The 18141-nt window shown below is 43.1% G+C and overlaps 1 protein-coding gene across 1 annotated transcript; it reads left to right on the top strand.

Annotated features, from left to right (window-relative positions):
• The first annotated feature begins 11449 nt into the window (after positions 1-11449).
• On the top strand, positions 11450-17950 carry ankrd33ab (ankyrin repeat domain 33Ab). Its single transcript, XM_023832655.2, has 4 exons — positions 11450-11704; positions 11889-12018; positions 15524-15664; positions 16704-17950. The coding sequence occupies exons 1-4, from the start codon at positions 11450-11452 to the stop codon at positions 17531-17533; spliced, it is 1356 nt and encodes a 451-aa protein (XP_023688423.2). The 3' UTR covers positions 17534-17950.
• Positions 17951-18141: the final 191 nt, after the last annotated feature.

Consider the following 18141-nt stretch of genomic DNA (forward strand, 5'->3'; position numbering starts at 1 on the left):
AAGGGTACTTCTCAGCTCAGCCACTGTCATGGCACTCCAGTGCACTGTACTTAATTATTATTGGCACTATGTTTATTTTCATTATCGAAACAGGATGACAAGTGTACCACTATAAAACCACTCCCTCTACAAATTTGTTTTTCCACTGAATTTTGCTTCAGAGACATCAGTTTGAACATACCTATTGCATTTGAATTCATAAAATTTCTTTGGGTTCTTTAAGGGCCTGGTTAAGTGTTATATAATATGCAAGTAGCTACAGAGACATCAGTCAATCCATCCATTACCATGCTACACTTTATTGTGTCACATGACCCACCTCAGCGTGTGTGACAGAGGACATCCAGCAGATCTCTGCAGAGGGGAATAATGAGCGTCTCTCACTCTAGGTGGTGAAGAGCCAGGAGTTTGGTAAACCACAGTGCAAACTCCTTAAATACTCCAGCCATATTGGAAGCCACAAAACTGAGAAATGGGGCACTCGCACAAAAACATATTCTCGTTGTTGATCTCTCTGTTGACCTTGCAGTCTCTAGGACTGAATCATGTGGCTTATTCGTGTGTCATCAAGGCTTTTGGTTCACATCTGTAACATGTAAGACGCTCACGTCTCTGTTTTTATTCATATTTGGATGGTCAGAAACTGCCCTATTCCACCAAACAGAAGCTTCTGTCTGACACATGTTGTCCTGAAGCACTGAAGGAACACGGCCAGTCTGACGTTTTTATTCAGGCGCGACACAGAGGCCCCCACCTTGTAGTGACAAAGTCCAGCTCTTCCCGCAAAACTCCTCTGTAGCAACCACAAGACATTTGGAAAGGGCTGAAACATCAAATACGAGCAAGAACAAAGGCCTCATTCACTTTATGTTGTTTATTAAGATAACCAGACTGCTCTCCCCAGTATTTCTGTTTCAGGGCTTTAACTGGTAAAGAAACTTAAACAATACTTTGATCTGGAAAAAAAATTAATCAAATAAGTCAAAATAATAGTCAAAGGCACAAACTATATAAGGTCAGATAATGTCACAGAATCTAAAGCAAGGCAAAAGGCCCAAGGCAGCTGTCGCAGGAGTGGATAAATAAGTCAATACAGATGATGTTTAATTAACGTAGACATGAGGCGAGAGACAACACTGATACAGCGTGCAGACACGTCGTATAAGCCGTGAGCACATCAGCGTTCCCCTGCTCAGTGTCCCAAAGTGCTAAAAGAGCTCCGCAGTGGGTAATTCATGTTTGCCTGTAACGAATAACACCATCAGATCAGCTACACACCACCTCACATCCACAGTAGTCATAACAACAAAGGTCAAGTGTTATTCTGGGCTGTTCCTACATCAGTGTCACAGGCTGCATGTTTAGAAATGTTATTGCAACCTGACATTTAGCTTTACTGAAATATACTATTTTGTTTTTCACTTGTGATTGTTCTCTGCTCATAGTCATATACATCAGTGCTTTGAACAAGTTTTTTTTTTCATTTGAGAACATAAAACTGATGAGGAAAGGCTGAATTCACTAATCAGATTTAATTAATAAATAGACCTATTAAAATCGGTCCGGTGAAACAAAACCCTTTGTTCTCTTGAAAAATATCACGGCAATCATCGTTCAGCTTACATTCTCTTTGCGGTCGCGGCAGTAATTTCTCACCACCGCCCTTGAGATTGGCCACTTCCATGTTTAGGCAAAGTTCACCAGCTCCCATTGTTATTTTCTTTAATAAGGTATACAGGAAAACACATTTTACAAAGGAAACTTCCAGAAATATTGCGCTAGATGAAGAAAACAGTCACTTTCTGCAATGCCATGTGCCCAGAGCCCTGGCAGTGTGCCAGAGAAAAGGCAAGAACAGCTCTTTCATTCTTAATGTGCCTGTTTTGTTCAGTTTGCCGCTGCTGAAGTGATCCATTAAGCAGGTTTAGCAGAGCCACCAAAATCTGATTCCTGTTCTGATTTGAGATTCTTCCAGCTTAATAGAATATCAGGGCAGCTTGACGACCTGGAGTCCGTGTGGCTTTGGGGCTCCCTGAAGTAGCTGACCTCAAGGTTAGCAAACGCTATTAATAACTGATCTGAATGCATGGCTCTCACTGAAATACTCCTCTCATAATGTTCGATCACTACTCACCAGATACTAGACTAAACATACTAATCACTGGAACAGCAATCTGAGGGCAATTATGCAGCAAATTATTAAATTATCAGACTGCTATCTGTCTGTCTGTCTTTCGGTCCATCTGTCTGTCTTTCCATTTTTCCGTCTGTCTGTCTGTCTGTCTACCATCACACTGTTCATGTTTCAGTAATTAGCAGAGGCCATACAGTAGATGTGAATACATTTCATATCTTCCTGTGTAACAATCTTATTTTGCATGAAATTAGAGAAGGATGTATGGTACAGATGTCAGATTTGATTATTATGCCAGATTGTATAGTTACTAAAAAGACTGAAAGTGGCACTTCTTGCCAACGGTCTTCACACCTCATAGGACCTCCTACAGCATGGTTTCATCCTGTTCAGTTTTGCTGACCATATTTCCTGAGCTTCAGTGGGCTAACAGATGCTGTACAAAAGACCCAGTAATTATTATAATTTCTTTACGTTGACACGTATGAGGACTGGTAACGCGCGTTCGTAAGACGTATGACCGGCAGAGGGCAACGTGAAGATGCAGGCAGCTGGCACAAGGGAGGCAGCGAGTATAGTTTGGCTTCCCGGTGGCCGTCCCTCTTCCTACGCGCACAAGTACTTAGTCGTGTACTGTCACCCTGGACCTGAAGCTCATACTCTAACCAATCAGCGAAGTCATATAAGGTGGGTATAGCTACCCTCAAGGGATGGATGTACCTCTTAAAGCCTGTCCTCGGGTCATGAGGTGAGCTCTAGTCTGGAAACATGAGAGCCACACTCCAGTTCGGCTCTTCCCGGTGGTCCCAGCTGTTCCAAAATGCTGACGAGGGACCTTATCCGCAGGGCAAACAAGCTAAATGCCTTTGTGTCCCCACTGCTAATGTTTGGGCCATCCATGACTTCAGCAATATGCTGCAGGACAAGCTTATGGGGCTGCCCATACATCTTAGTAAGAGCTTGCATGGTATCAGTGAAAGGATACCTAGAATTGCTATATGAGTCAGCTACCAGCAACGCTTCTTCCAACTTTAAGTGGTCAGTGAGGATCTGGAACTTGAACCTTTCGGTGGCATCCTCAGGGAGAAGATTCTCCAGAGCAATCCTCAGTCGGGAAAATTCTCTTGGGTCTGCTGAACCCAGGATAGGTATTGTTGGCTTCGGACCTCTATACATTCTCTCCTGCAACAGTGGAGTCCCAGGCACAACAGAGATGTGCTGGAACATCATTGCATTGGAATGCGCTACAATTTTGCTTTCCGCGAGCCGCACTTGCACCCCATCGACAGAGTGACGCTCTGTCTGCTGAATGACGTGACTCTCGGGAGAGGAGCCATACCTTGAGCACAGCTCATAAGGTCCTGTATTGTCGGCCCGTTGCGGTGAGAGATGGCAGGTACTCAGTTGTTCCACTAGTGATCTAACAGGGGACGGTGGGTGGCAAATGATATATATATCCGGTACAATGCAACACACTCGTGAATTAAATGTATATGCCAATATAAACAGGAATAACTTAAACGAAGTATTAATGAAATCAGGGAATTACAACTAAATACCGCTTCTACAACTTAGGGAAGTAATGCAGTTATCGGTAAGTGCACAAGTAACTAATATAAATTGTCTGTAATGCAACACTTACTTGTATATCCACGCACACTCTCAAGCGTAACAAAAGGGAGCTTTCGGCTGAGAAGTTAACTAACTAAAAAACCAAACTATACTCGCTGCCTCCCGTGTGCCAGCTGCCTGCATCTTCACGTTGCCCTCTTCCGGTCATACGTCTTACGAACGCACGTTACCAGTCCTCGTACCTGTCAACGTAAAGAAATTATAATAATTACTGGGTCTTTTGTATAGTTGTGTTGACTCAGGAACAATGTTATCAGCACTATCCAGGTACCTTCAGGTAGACTATCATTCTGGAGTTATCAGCATCATCAAGTTTGCAGATGACATCACAGCGACTGGACTCAGCAGTGTTGGTGACAAACGTCCCCACAGGAGGGAGGTAAAAGTCCCGGCATTATGGTATCAGGTGAGCAACCTCACTCTGAACGTCCACAAGACAAAGAAGATCATCGTCAACTTCAGGAGAGACAGAGGCAGTCATATTCTACGTGACATCAAAGGTTCACATGTGGAAATTGACAGCAGCGTCAGATTCCTGGGCATCCAGCTTGCAGACTCTCTCTGATTTTTTAACATGAGCTGCATCCTCAAGAAGGCACAGCAGAGACGGTTCTTCCTGAGGAGACCAAGGACCCCCAGATTGGAAGTTAAGGTCCTGTACTGCTGTGCCGTTGAGAACATCCTGGCAGGAAGCATCATGATGTGGTTTGATAATCTGACAGACCAGGATCTCAAACTGCTACAAAGTTCAGTCAGGGCAGCTTCCAGAATGACCAGCTCTGACCTTCCACAACTCTAGTCCATTTACCTCACCCCCCAGCCTAACACTACACTTTGTTATAATGGGAGGGGCAATATAGCAGAAGTTGTTTGGAGTATTATCTGAATAATGACAAGTAAACCTGAGCCCAGGCAGGTACTGAACCCCCAGCCCTGGGTTGTCAGACAATGGAGTGATACTCTCCACGCTAAGGTTTTGTTTTGATCTCATCAAAAAATTAAAGTGCTTCCCTGCGACTTTCTTATAGTGATTTGTTATACTAAGTAAATGTTAATGAGATATTGATATTCATTATCAAATAAAGTCTGGAGATCCACTTCATGCTATATATGGTTAACTCACGTGGTAACATTGATCCATGTATTTTGGTCTTGGGCTGCATATTTTCAGAAGACGGGAAAGACTTTGGTAATTATGCAGGATGGGGGCAGTGGGACCAGGGGTCAGAGGCCATTTAAAGGCACAGCAGACAAGGGAAATCACACAGACTGGAAAGGATCACCAAGTTGGTGTGTGGTGGTTTAAAGTTTGACCACCATGAAGTCGTATCTCACTGTCACACCAGTCTGACCAGTCTCCAAAGGTGCACCAATAGCCTGGTTTACTGGCTCCAGATTCTCATCTTTGTACATCACCACAGACCCGTGACTGAGCACTCAAATCCGAAACCCCACGTCTCCTTTATGATGCCATGTTGCATGTGTGTAGAGCTAACAGCAAAAGTATTTCCCTGGAACAGGAAAGTCACTGGCATTGCTAAATTCTGGCTACTCCAACTCTATTCTTTGTCACATGACCCTTAACTTCCTGTTATCCTGCATGAGGGATCAGAACAAACCGTACTGCGACTGTGTCTTCCCTCCAAGTCAGCCAAAGTGGCAATCAATAAGAAAACCACAAAAAGCCAACAGCCAGCCATTTACCGTACAACATGACAGACAATATTAGTGTCTTACCCCCATCTGTTTTCTGTATCTATGCCCAGTCTGGATTACCATGATCCAAAGTGATCCTGAGCAGCATAGATGATGGAGGTTGGAATGTTGTTAACATTAGGGCTGATCACCAGTTTACTGCAAGACACTGACACACAAAGAGCAATAAAAAGTGACTTATTCACTGTAACAGCACTCAAAATTAGGAAGGTGTTACATTTGCTTCAAGAAAATAGCTTGCAATTAAATGGCCTTGGGGCAGCAGATACGTGACACTTCCGTAGAGCGAGATGGCATGAAAGATGACAGCACACCATCTGCCTAAGTGATCTGTGGTTCAGTAAAAATATTTATGATTTATTTGGATGCAGCAGCTAAAATTAACAATACTTAAGAGTGGCTGAGTGGCTATATATGCGAAGGATGAGAGAACATCCTGTGTTCTCCTATATCTAGGCACCCTTATAGCTCCAAAGAAGTCCAAGATCTGGTCATGTAACTATCAGCGGAATGGAAATGTGACGTCCAAAATGATGATGTCTGGTACTCTTACACAGCAACACCAACAGCACTGTAGAGTTAACCACTACAACTCCTGTGGAGTGGGCATCAACTCCTCAGGTGATCATAAGGATCAAAAAAGGTTGTTTTTCTAGCTTTCTTCATCAGCAGAGTAAGAATGTATCCAGCCCTTTCTGGCTTCAGCCAAGAGTATAGCCAGATAGGTTTGGTACACAGCTGGCATCCTGAGAAGGACGACATGCTTCAGGTCGGCACACATATGTGGGATTGGGCAGCACGTTTTTGTTTTCTGGTCCCTTATTGAAGGAAGTGTGATTAAAATTACGTCTAGTGTGAACGGGAATCCTTCTGTTCCCTGTGTTCTGCTGGCAGAACATTTCCTTTTCTGTGTGTTTGTCTGTTCAGTAGGGGGATGTAAACAAACAATAGCTGCAGCATTTAACAAAGTGATAACAGTACAAATAAAGCTGCAACGGAATGTACATGCGAAGAAAACAGAGCAAATTCTTCCAAGCTGTCAAATCTGACTGATTTAAGACAAAGGTTAGTGTTTATGTAACAATAATGGGAAAATCCAAAAAATCAACCAAGATTTTTCTCTGAAGAAGTATCTTATTTTTTATGTCTAAATGAGTTTCAGTGACAATCCAAACATTCACAGTAAATCATTACTAAATTGCGTAATTGCTAAATGAAGTAAGACACTCGTGTTTTTTTGTGATCAGACAAAACAATGTATTATCGTCTCATGCACACTAGCGCCCCCTTCCGAAATTCAGCAGGATTACTGTGATCAGCATGTGTCACACACAAATAACATATTAGCAGTGATAGTAGTGCTTGTAAGAGTGGAGATGAAGGGTGTTCCTTCTGCAGGCTACTAATCTCAGCCTCTTCTGCCAGTAATAAGCATACGGTCAATAACCATCAAATATACATGACTATTGAAAGCCTTGCGCTTTAAAACCCTCCTTTTTAATGATGAGAAACACAAAGCCAGCCCCAGCGGGCACGGACGGCAAAGCAGGGCACACTTGGTTGGACTGTGTATTTATGGAGGCAGGAAGGAAATGACAAAACACAATTGCTGGGTTAAAAGTTTTTAACCAAGAAATGCAGGCACTGATGTCATCGTTAAAATATGAGCAGTATTCTGAGCAGAAGGTCACCTGACTGATTTGCTGCCCAAGTTTGGTGCCATGTCCATTTACTCCCAAGATTCAGTGTCTCCTGAAATGCTCCATCTGATCCCATAAGTGTCCCGAGATTAGAAATCTGGTGCTGTTCTTTTGACATGGGGCTCAGAGGGAAATTTTTAACCTTATTTTGAGGTGGTTTAAAGCGAGGCTATTCAAATCACGGTCCTCAAGGTCCGAGCACTGCTGATTTCCCAGCCTTCCTTTACCTGTGAGCCAAGTATGAAGCCTCTGTGGCCAATCAGTTATTAAACTAACTACTTGGGAGAACTGAAAACAAGGCCTGGATTTGAATCAGATTTGAAGAGCCCTGGTTTAAAGACTTGTTGGAAACATTGTGGTCAGTGGCCTGCCCCGCAAATCTTGCTCTCACCTCCCATCTAGTGGCTCCACGACATAATGTGGGGTCACTGACACACAACTACCCCACTATTACACTCGCAGAGCCAAATGTCAGCAAGCTAACAAGGTACTGGTCCACACAGTTGCCCTTTGGACCAATCAGGAATGAGCTGGGGCACAATTACTTGTAAACTCACCCTATCAAACCTCTTACACAGATATGTTTAAAAGGTGTAGTTCACACACAGCTGTGATTGTACATTTTTCACACTTGACTGGCCATTAACACTCAGTGTCTGTGTGTTTAAATCTATCTGAGAGAATAAAGTATGACATTCTTCAGATGAAAGACCGGCACAGGAGACAGGAAATTGCAGGCTGGTGGGGGGTTAATCTAATACAATATGAGGCGGGGCCCCTTTAAAACCACCTTTAAGAAAACACTGTGAAACCACAATACATATTTCACTCAGAGAGATCACTTCCTTCTGGTCTTATCTCTCCGCTGACACTCCTCTCTTCACCAAGGCCACCCCCACCCTGCCCCAGTTCAAAAACATTTTACCAAACATCTGTTCTATTAACCATCTACTTGTAAAACTTTAATTAAAATGCATATGACATAAAAATAACCAAGGTCACCAGAACAGCAATTTTGTGTCCAACAGTGTGGGATTTAAATTTGTTTGCATTACACAGCCGTGTATCGACTGGTCCTAGAACGGTCCTGACCACCTGGAATCACAGGTACAGGAAGAGGAAGCTCTCTTTTTCATTAACAGGGAATTTCCTGCAGAAATAAAACTGCCTTCCTGTACACCCAGCCTCCTAGCCTTGGATTAAACGGCCGGAAACCCTCTGAGTCGCTCTGTGTAAACGAGAGCAGAAGACAAAGGTATTTCCCATAGACCTCAAAGGCTGTACAGGCAAAGATCTTCTTGCCTCCCCTCCCTTTAACCCTCTTCCAAAATCTCCAGCTTTAATGAATAGTTTGCACTAAGACCTTCTTCATTAGCATCCAGCAGGGTATCATGACAGAAAGGGGGGTTAAAACGTGGCCGGTTCTCATGTGTGCTTCCAAACAGTTCAAAGGTGATGGAACAACAGTGGTAGATACATTGTGTCCCTTCTCGCTAGTTCAGCCAAACAGAGAAGGTACAGCTAGTCTGTCTTAGTAGTTCTCTGCTGAAGGTTGTCAGTCGAGCACCGGTTTGTCCTCTGTCTGGTAGGATTGACATTTTGACCCCCTTGTGGTTCAAAGCCAAGGTACAGGCTGAGGACGAGCTGTGGATTTGCGTGCCAGTGCTTTTCAGATTAATGTCTCCATCATGTTGTGCGTCATAATACTGACTTCCAAAGCTCGCGCCGAACAGGAAGCTAGGGGCCAAGGTGACAGTCCGGCTCACATTGTCCTGCATAACAATGCAGCATCAGCCTGGGTGCCTGCTGCAGAAACAACATCCTGTTATATGTGAACGTGGCATGGAGATGGAATGAAAAAAATCCTATAGTGGGGGACGTTAGTGGTGGGGTTATGTCATTTTTTCACAGACACCAGTTTCTGTTTATTTCGATTCTTTTCTCCCTCCTCCAAACAGCAGGACAGTGTTAGAGACTGGGATCAGGTACAGAAAGATGGCTGACAGAGGTGGGACTTCAGAGGGACATGGATACCCTGGCAGATTCAGGGGACCCAACTCTTCACCTTGAATAAGTAACATTATACGTGAAAATGGGTGGGGAGGTGACATTTTGTCAGGGGGTTCAGAATATATGGTACTCCCCAGACATGGACATTTCTCATTGACTGTAAGAAGCAAAGGTTTATCTGTCACTGGCTTATTTTAACAGGTTACCATGGAGATTTTTAACTAGTCCTAGGTTTTGTTCTTTAAAAATGACAGGTGACTGAATTGTCACAGGCGTCCCAAATATGGATAAATAAATTTCCACATAGTAAACATATGATATACAGGGTTACGATGGTCCGTGTTACGATTTTTTGACTTTACGATGGATAAATGTTTTTCAGTTTCAGTGCATTATTCAATAAATTACACAAGATATTCAATACTTTTTAATATATAAATTAGGCTTTATTTTAATTATTTTGCCCAACTGTAGGCTAATGAAAGTGTTCTAAGCATGTTTTTAGGATAGGCCGGTCTAGGCTGTGATGTTTGTTATATGTTAGTTGTACTGTATTAAAATGCATTTTCACCTTACGATAGGTTTGTCGGAACTTAACCCCATCGTAACCCGGGGAGAGTCTGTATTGCTTTTGCTGACAATCATAAATAATGTTCCCACAGTTTACACTGAATCCTAAATATATTAGCTGATATAAATTTGTTTTCATGCAAGTATAAGCACTTTCTAAACAAATGTTAATAGATGGAGTCAGTGTTCACACGGTCCGGTAAAGGATTTCAGTGAGCTGTGATCCAACATGTTTCTCATGTCTTCAGAAATCTGAAGACCGTGAGGCAGAATTCTTCATCTGGTCCTAATATTTATGTCGTATGAAATAAATTTTAACCACATCATGCGATGAACTTATATCCTATGCCTGTCTCACACTCTACTTCTGAATCATTACATTCCTAACCAGATGAGCAGTCATTGGAGATGAACAGCTTCTAGAATGTTGTTAAACACCACAGAATTGTCTCAATTTTATTTTTTATGGCACGCATCCAAACCAACTTAGTCATTCGGACATTTGTCTGTCAAAAACAGGCGAAGGAGACCACTTGAAGTCCCTACTACATTTGTCACACACAAAATCCACTGAGACAGGATGCAGTTGCGGAAATCACACTACTGAAGGTAGAAATTCCACAGGACAATCCGAAGTCAAACATGGTACAAACAAGCTCATATGGGCAATGCAGATAAACAGGAGTCAATAGCCATGAGGCACAGCTCAGAAACCCTGCTAAATGCGTGACAGACTTTTAAATGACCAGAGTCTTCATGCACATTCTCAACTAGAAACTGGAGGGAAAATGAAAAATGAAATTGGGCGGAGCCAGTAGTGAGTGGGCTGGCAAAGGGTGGGGGGGTGAATGAGCGCATGACGCTACATAAGCATCGAACCTTCAAAATATTATTGAAGAAATGCAGGAGAATATGTTCTCTTCTCGTCCCCAGATATATAGCCAGGCTATGTTTTCCACCTGGTGCCTGATCAAATCCAGTCCTTCTGTGATGAATGTAAGGCCCAGCACAGTTTTTCTTGTGCGTAGTTCCTGGTCTCCTGGAGGGACCTATACTGTCTCCTAAGAGAGCTCTCAAAATAACCCACGAAGCACATCCACAGCCGGAGTGGCTCATGCAGCCCTGTCAGCACTCTCATCTCAGGCTTATATCCGCTGGCCTGCTGGCTGTGACCTGCTTCACCGTTCACGGTTCACCATTTTGAGGATGCCACTACGTACAGCTCCTTAGCAGGGAGGTGGGAGTGAGCCGCCACACGTCACACAGGTGGAGGTAGGTGTGGAAAAACGCTTAGTTCATCCTCCCTGACAACCAGGTTCCCACTGGTCCGTGTCCAGGGATTTCAGCTCCAAACAAACCCCCCCTCCCCCGACCCCCCCGCTGCTTCATCATTGCTCTTTGCAGTCTGGGGTGTTCGGTCTGATTCTGGTATTTGGGTATGTCAGCAGTCCTATGAGCGATATCTCCTTAATGTTCTCGTTTGAAACTCCTTATCTGCTTCTGTACGAAACGTGTGCTCATTACATCATTTCCTGTTGCGGGAACTGACAAGTCAAGGTTTCAGTGAATGTTCCTGCATCCCAGAGAACAGCTGTGATGCAGGAATAGCTGGGTCCTTCATTCGGCACGCGACCCCTGGGTCTGGGGGGGGGGGGGGTGCAAGATAGTGAAGGTGGAAAGAGCCAGGATGGAAGACCCCCAGCACAGCTCGGGTCCAGCCAAGGAGACTTTGAAAGTGCCCGAATCTTCAGAAGACGACGACTCGGGGAGTGTGCGCTCTGACAACTCAGTCGTCTCCATGTTTGGGCTCCAGAGGAGAGGAGCAGACCATGCCATGACGTTGTACCAAGCCTGTGCCAGGAATGAAGCCCTAGTTGTCCGTGAGATCCTACGGAGGGGCACCACACGTCAGGAGGTGATGGAGGTGGACATCAATCGCTGGGTAGGTGACCTTCTTGCTCTCCATCTCCTCAACTCAGTCTTCGGTCATGATTTTATAAATTGAGTTTCAGCTTATGAGAAACATTGATGCTAATGATCACAGCACTGGATGCACAACTGGGACACAGACACGGACCTCAAAGCTGACGCTGGTTCCTCTGTGTCGCCCCTGCCTCTGACCTCAGAACGGCTTGATGGTTGCTGCCTATAAAGGCTTCCTGGAGGTTGTCTTTGCCCTACACAGCTGCCCTTATCTGGACATCAACCACCAGGACAAGGAGGGAAACACAGCACTCATGATCGCTGCTCAAGCAGGTCAGTGCGAAACGCAGCTTCTGCTTTTCCCGTTAACACCCTGCTTAACCTGCTTCGGGCCCATTCAAACTTAAAGGTGCTCTTATTAATCATTATTATACTGATAACAAGTGAGCTGTCAACGTAGCGATGTACAGTGCATATCCATATCTCACAAAGCAGGGGGCATGGAGCCTCAGTCGGGAGATACAGGCACCCCCTACACATTATACTCATCAGTCTGACTCTTTTATCCAGAGTAATCACAGTACAGAGGAGGGTTACAATTTATATGCATGAACCCATTATCTTTGTGTCACTAGCACAATGCTCTACTTGTTGAGCTACAGCAGTTGTCTATGAGGGATGTAATGGATAATGTAGAGTGTATACAGTAATGGATAATGTAGAGTGTATACAGTAATGGATGTAATGATAATGTAGAGCGTATACAGTAATGGATTTAATGGATAATGTAGAGTGTATACAGTAATGGATGTAATGGATAATGTAGAGTGTATACAGTAATGGATAATGTAGAGCGTATACAGTAATGGATGTAATGATAATGTAGAGTGTATACAGTAATGGATGTAATGATAATGTAGAGCGTATACAGTAATGGATTTAATGGATAATGTAGAGTGTATACAGTAATGGATGTAATGGATAATGTAGAGTGTATACAGTAATGGATGTAATGATAATGTAGAGTGTATACAGTAATGGATGTAATGATAATGTAGAGCGTATACAGTAATGGATGTAATGATAATGTAGAGCGTATACAGTAATGGATTTAATGGATAATGTAGAGTGTATACAGTAATGGATGTAATGATAATGTAGAGCGTATACAGTAATGGATGTAATGATAATGTAGAGCGTATACAGTAATGGATGTGATGGATAATGTAGCGCGTATACAGTAATGGATGTAATGAATAATGTAGAGCGTATACAGTAATGGATGTAATGGATAATGTAGAGCGTATACAGTAATGGATGTAATGATAATGTAGCGCATATACAGTAATGGATGTAATGGATAATGTAGGGCGTATACAGTAATGGATGTAATGAATAATGTAGAGCGTATACAGTAATGGATGTAATGAATAATGTAGAGCGTATACAGTAATGGATTTAATGGATAATGTAGAGTGTATACAGTAATGGATGTAATGATAATGTAGAGTGTATACAGTAATGGATGTAATGATAATGTAGAGCGTATACAGTAATGGATGTGATGGATAATGTAGCGCGTATACAGTAATGGATGTAATGAATAATGTAGAGCGTATACAGTAATGGATGTAATGGATAATGTAGAGCGTATACAGTAATGGATGTAATGATAATGTAGCGCATATACAGTAATGGATGTAATGGATAATGTAGGGCGTATACAGTAATGGATGTAATGAATAATGTAGAGCGTATACAGTAATGGATGTAATGAATAATGTAGAGCGTATACAGTAATGGATAATGTAGTGCGTATACAGTAATGGATGTAATGATAATGTAGAGCGTATACAGTAATGGATGTAATGAATAATGTAGAGCGTATACAGTAATGGATGTAATGATAATGTAGAGCGTATACAGTAATGGATGTAATGGATAATGTAGGGCGTATACAGTAATGGATGTAATGATAATGTAGAGCGTATACAGTAATGGATGTAATGATAATGTAGCGCGTATACAGTAATGGATGTAATGATAATGTAGGGCGTATACAGTAATGGATGTAATGATAATGTAGGGCGTATACAGTAATGGATGTAATGATAATGTAGAGCGTATACAGTAATGGATGTAATGGATAATGTAGCGCATATACAGTAATGGATGTAATGATAATGTAGAGCGTATACAGTAATGGATGTAATGAATAATGTAGAGCGTATACAGTAATGGATGTAATGGATAATGTAGCGCATATACAGTAATGGATGTAATGATAATGTAGAGCGTATACAGTAATGGATGTAATGATAATGTAGGGCGTATACAGTAATGGATGTAATGAATAATGTAGAGCGTATACAGTAATGGATGTAATGATAATGTAGGGCGTATACAGTAATGGATGTAATGATAATGTAGCGCGTATACAGTAATGGATGTAATGATAATGTAGAGCGTATACAGTAAGTGCTATATATACAGAAATGGGCAGAAGTCGAAGAAAATGGATAAAACTATTATCTGGGCCATTAGTGTATATCTAGAAATCTAAAAAATGCTCAAATGACCAGTAACACAATAAAAAGTAACAAGCTTTCTTCTGTTCTCCAAAAAGTCACAGATATCTTGTTGGATGGCTAGTAGAACAGAGCTTCAGTTGCCAAACCTCTCCTCAGGGGCACCTCAATTCCATTATTCATTAAATTTCATAATTATCTCATTTAGTTAATTACTTAACTTAATTAAGTAACTTGTCGAGGCACTGATTAGCCGAACATGTTCCAGTGGTTTCTTCCAGACATGGGCAAATTGGATGGTTATTGGAAATACCAGGGTGACTTTGGGAGAGGTTTTTGAACACTTTTTGACAAAAGTAAAATCAAACACCAACATCAAGATAATTCTAACATAATTATCTTTGGTGGCCTTTGACCTTTGCTCAGCCCTGTGTGTGTCATACAGGTCATTTTTGTGGACCACAGCTGGAGATAACTTTTTATTTTTTAAATCACCAGGAGGCTGTTATATGATCTGCTTTACCTGAAGTCCACAGAGAATTAATTAACAACTTCTGCAAATCGTCAGCATGACATCAGAGTCATTGCTCAACACAATATTTCCATTTGTATTCTGTTTATTAGTGGGATTAACTCCCATTTTGTAAAAAACAAATCTTCTATAACCCCTTTTCCTTTAAGACAGGGCAGATGCCTATGCTACAGATTAATTGCCCCATGAATTGTCTAAAAAATCATATATCTTAATGTTGAACTGTAACTAAAATATTTATATAGATTCATGACACAGTAAACATGACGTGCAATATGTGAAACTCTCAGCCACCATGGAGTTATGGGAATGTTGGGGTGCTCTGATACTAATAGGTCTGATTATAACAGTGAATGTGTAACTGCTGGGGATATCTACAGCTTGCATTCCAGGGTATTTGAAAGGCGTTCTTGCCAGTGAAGACACTGAACACTGCAGTAATTCCTCTGGAAAGAAACTTATTTGTGTATTTTGTTCATCATGATATGAATCAGACCTTTATAACTGTCACACAGCAGTAACCATGAAAATCCAAACATAAACCTTCATAACACCATCAAAGACATTGCATAGACATTTATCAATCCATGACTGCCCTGGACATTATTGCTATTTCATGCAAACCTGAAAGTCACTGCCACCAGCATGTTTGTGTACCTGTGCTGTAGCCATTTTTCTGACTTTGCATGACAGTATGAGATCAATTAATGAAACAGGAAACCAAAACCTCCAGCTAGCTCCCCTGCTGACTACGACCTGTGTGCCCCAACTCCTTCAGGTCACGTGACCATTCTGAACTACATCCTGAATTATTACCCCGGGGCAGACATGGAGATCCGGGATGCCCGCGGCTTCACGGCCCTCATTAAGGCGGCGATGCAGGGACGCAGCAGCTGTGTCATCGCACTGCTCATGGCTGGTGAGTGACAAAGTGTGACAAGGACCCTCCACCCTCCAGCAAGCTCACCATTGTAGAGGGAGGGGACACTAAGCCAGCAGAGCTGGCAGACAGCACACTGCAGCAGACAGAAGAGATAAGGAAGCTGTCACATGGTCATGCTTTTAAGATAAGACACCACATGACAATCTGTCAGTTGTGACAATCAATGGTGACCCGTAAAGATTAAAAGTACACTTAAATGACAGCACATACACAAATAAGACACAAATGACAGCACTGAGAACCCAGAACATGCAAAAGGTGAAAGGGAGTGTTCAAAAAAGGCAAAAGCAGGACACATGGATTGATGAGGTTTAGAGACAAGTCTGGACAATTTTATCTCTAAACGCTGTCAGCTGTCTGTCACAGCCTTGCCTAGATTTGGGGTAGCAGTATGTAAACTCACTGGGCTTATTATGGTCAGTATATATTTACAACTGTCTTATAGATAATCATAACCATTCCCTCTCTTGTTTGTGTCTTACTATGATGGTTTCTACAGCACGTATCACTGCACAGTGTGCAGCCACGGTGTTTTTATAACATCCCTCACTGTGCAGTGTGCAGCCATGGTGTTTTTAAAACATCCCTCACTGCACAATATGCAGCTGTGGTATTTGTATAACATTTCTCACGGCACAGTGTGCAGTTGTGGTATTTGTATAACATTTCTCACTGCACAATGTGCGGCCACGGTGTTTTTATAACATGCCTCACTGTGCACGTGCAGCCATTGTGTTTTTATAACATCCCTCACTGCACAGTGTGCAGCTGTGGTATTTGTATAACATTTCTCACTGCATAGTGTGCAGCTTATATAATTTAGATGTTCTATACTTCAGTGGTTCCTTTTCATCCCGTCTCCATAGTAATTTTCCTACTTCCTGTTTTTCTTGCAAAATGAGAGTAGATGGCATCTGTCACTATGTACAGCAGTTGCTTCCGTAGTTTCTCCTTCACTATAATGCTCTTATCCTGTTTTTCTTCCCTTCTTCCAACCATCCCCCCAATCTCCCAGGTGCAGATCTGAATGCGGTGGACACCACATGCCACAAGTGCGCGCGGGAGTGGGCCCAGAAGACGGGACGCTTTGAGACCCTCCAGATGCTCCAGCGACTCCATATGCAGCCCCAGGCCCAGCAGTTCTGTGAGACCTATGTGCTGGAGTGGCCAGAGCTGAAGTACCTGGTGAACAAGTCCGCAGTGGCCAGGAGCAGGGGGAAGCAGATCTCTAGGTCCCTACGTTCCACCTTCTCCTTCCGGTTCCCCCAGGACCCCCGGGACAATGGTGTGCTGGACCATATGGTGCGAATGACCACTAGCATCCACAGCCCATTGGTGGTCACGGGTTGTCGCCCGCTCTGCCCCAGCAGCCCCCCAGAGTTGGGCAAGAGGCGCCTAGCCGTGTCGGAGCTAGCTCAACAGTTCTCGGTGAACAGACTGGAGGAATGTTCTGTAAGGCACAGCACCGGCTCCATCTCCTCATCCCCTCCCTCTGTGACCTCCTCTGCCTGCACCTCGCTGGCCTCCTGCTGCCCCGACACACCCTGCAGGACCAGCACGTTCTCCGCGGCCTCCAGCAGGGTGCAACGCTTCATCTCATGGGGCTCCGGCACCCACAACAGTGTCTTCCCGGCTGGCTGCATCCCCCAAATCAAGGTGATCAGAGCAGGAGAGGCCACGCCCAGGAAGGAGAAGATGAGGAGGAAGACCAGGGGCTACCTGGAGCCACCCAAGTGGAAGTACAGGGAGATAAAGGAGGACAAACAGAAGGTGAAGGAAAACCAAGAAATGGAGAAGAGAGAAAAACAGTCATCTGACAGAGTGAACGTGAAGAAGACAAAGTAAGACCAAACAAGTCTGATGCCAGCCGTCAATATACATGGGGGTCCCCGGCTTCTTTCACTCACAGTATCCTTCATCAAAACAATGAAATGGATCCTTTAGAGCGCCTGTATGCTTGTGGTCTGGGGTCAAGCTGGGGCTCTGGGCTCCCGCCCAACAATTATAGTCAGCTATTTCCGACCATCGTTCTGTGAGCCAAGTCAAACTTCAGGTTTCTATTAACACTTGAATCTGAAATGTTTCTTGACACCTTGTTGAGGGAAATTCTAAGAGTGATGGTCGTCATGATGTCGCATCACCCTGATACTGAACTCTTTGTTGGGATGGAGAATTATTTACCTTTTGTGATAAATAAAGTGGTTCTTAGACAGTGCTCTTCTCAAACAAAGAGAACTTTGTTTCCCTCATCATTGTGATTCATATTCTGCCATGTTAATCCACCTCTGTCTACAAGTGCTCAGAGTCCTGGATGAAAATACTCAAACTATCCTTAGTCTTTGTTGAGTTCTGGTTTAAAGTTTTACACACATGTCCTGAGACAAGAACCAGAGGTGGAAAATTCAGGTCCAGAAAGTAGAAATCCAGACCAAGATTTTGTTTCAGCCAACCAG

Source organism: Paramormyrops kingsleyae, chromosome 8 (assembly GCF_048594095.1).
Source record: "Paramormyrops kingsleyae isolate MSU_618 chromosome 8, PKINGS_0.4, whole genome shotgun sequence".
NCBI classification, from domain to species: Eukaryota; Metazoa; Chordata; class Actinopteri; order Osteoglossiformes; family Mormyridae; genus Paramormyrops; species Paramormyrops kingsleyae.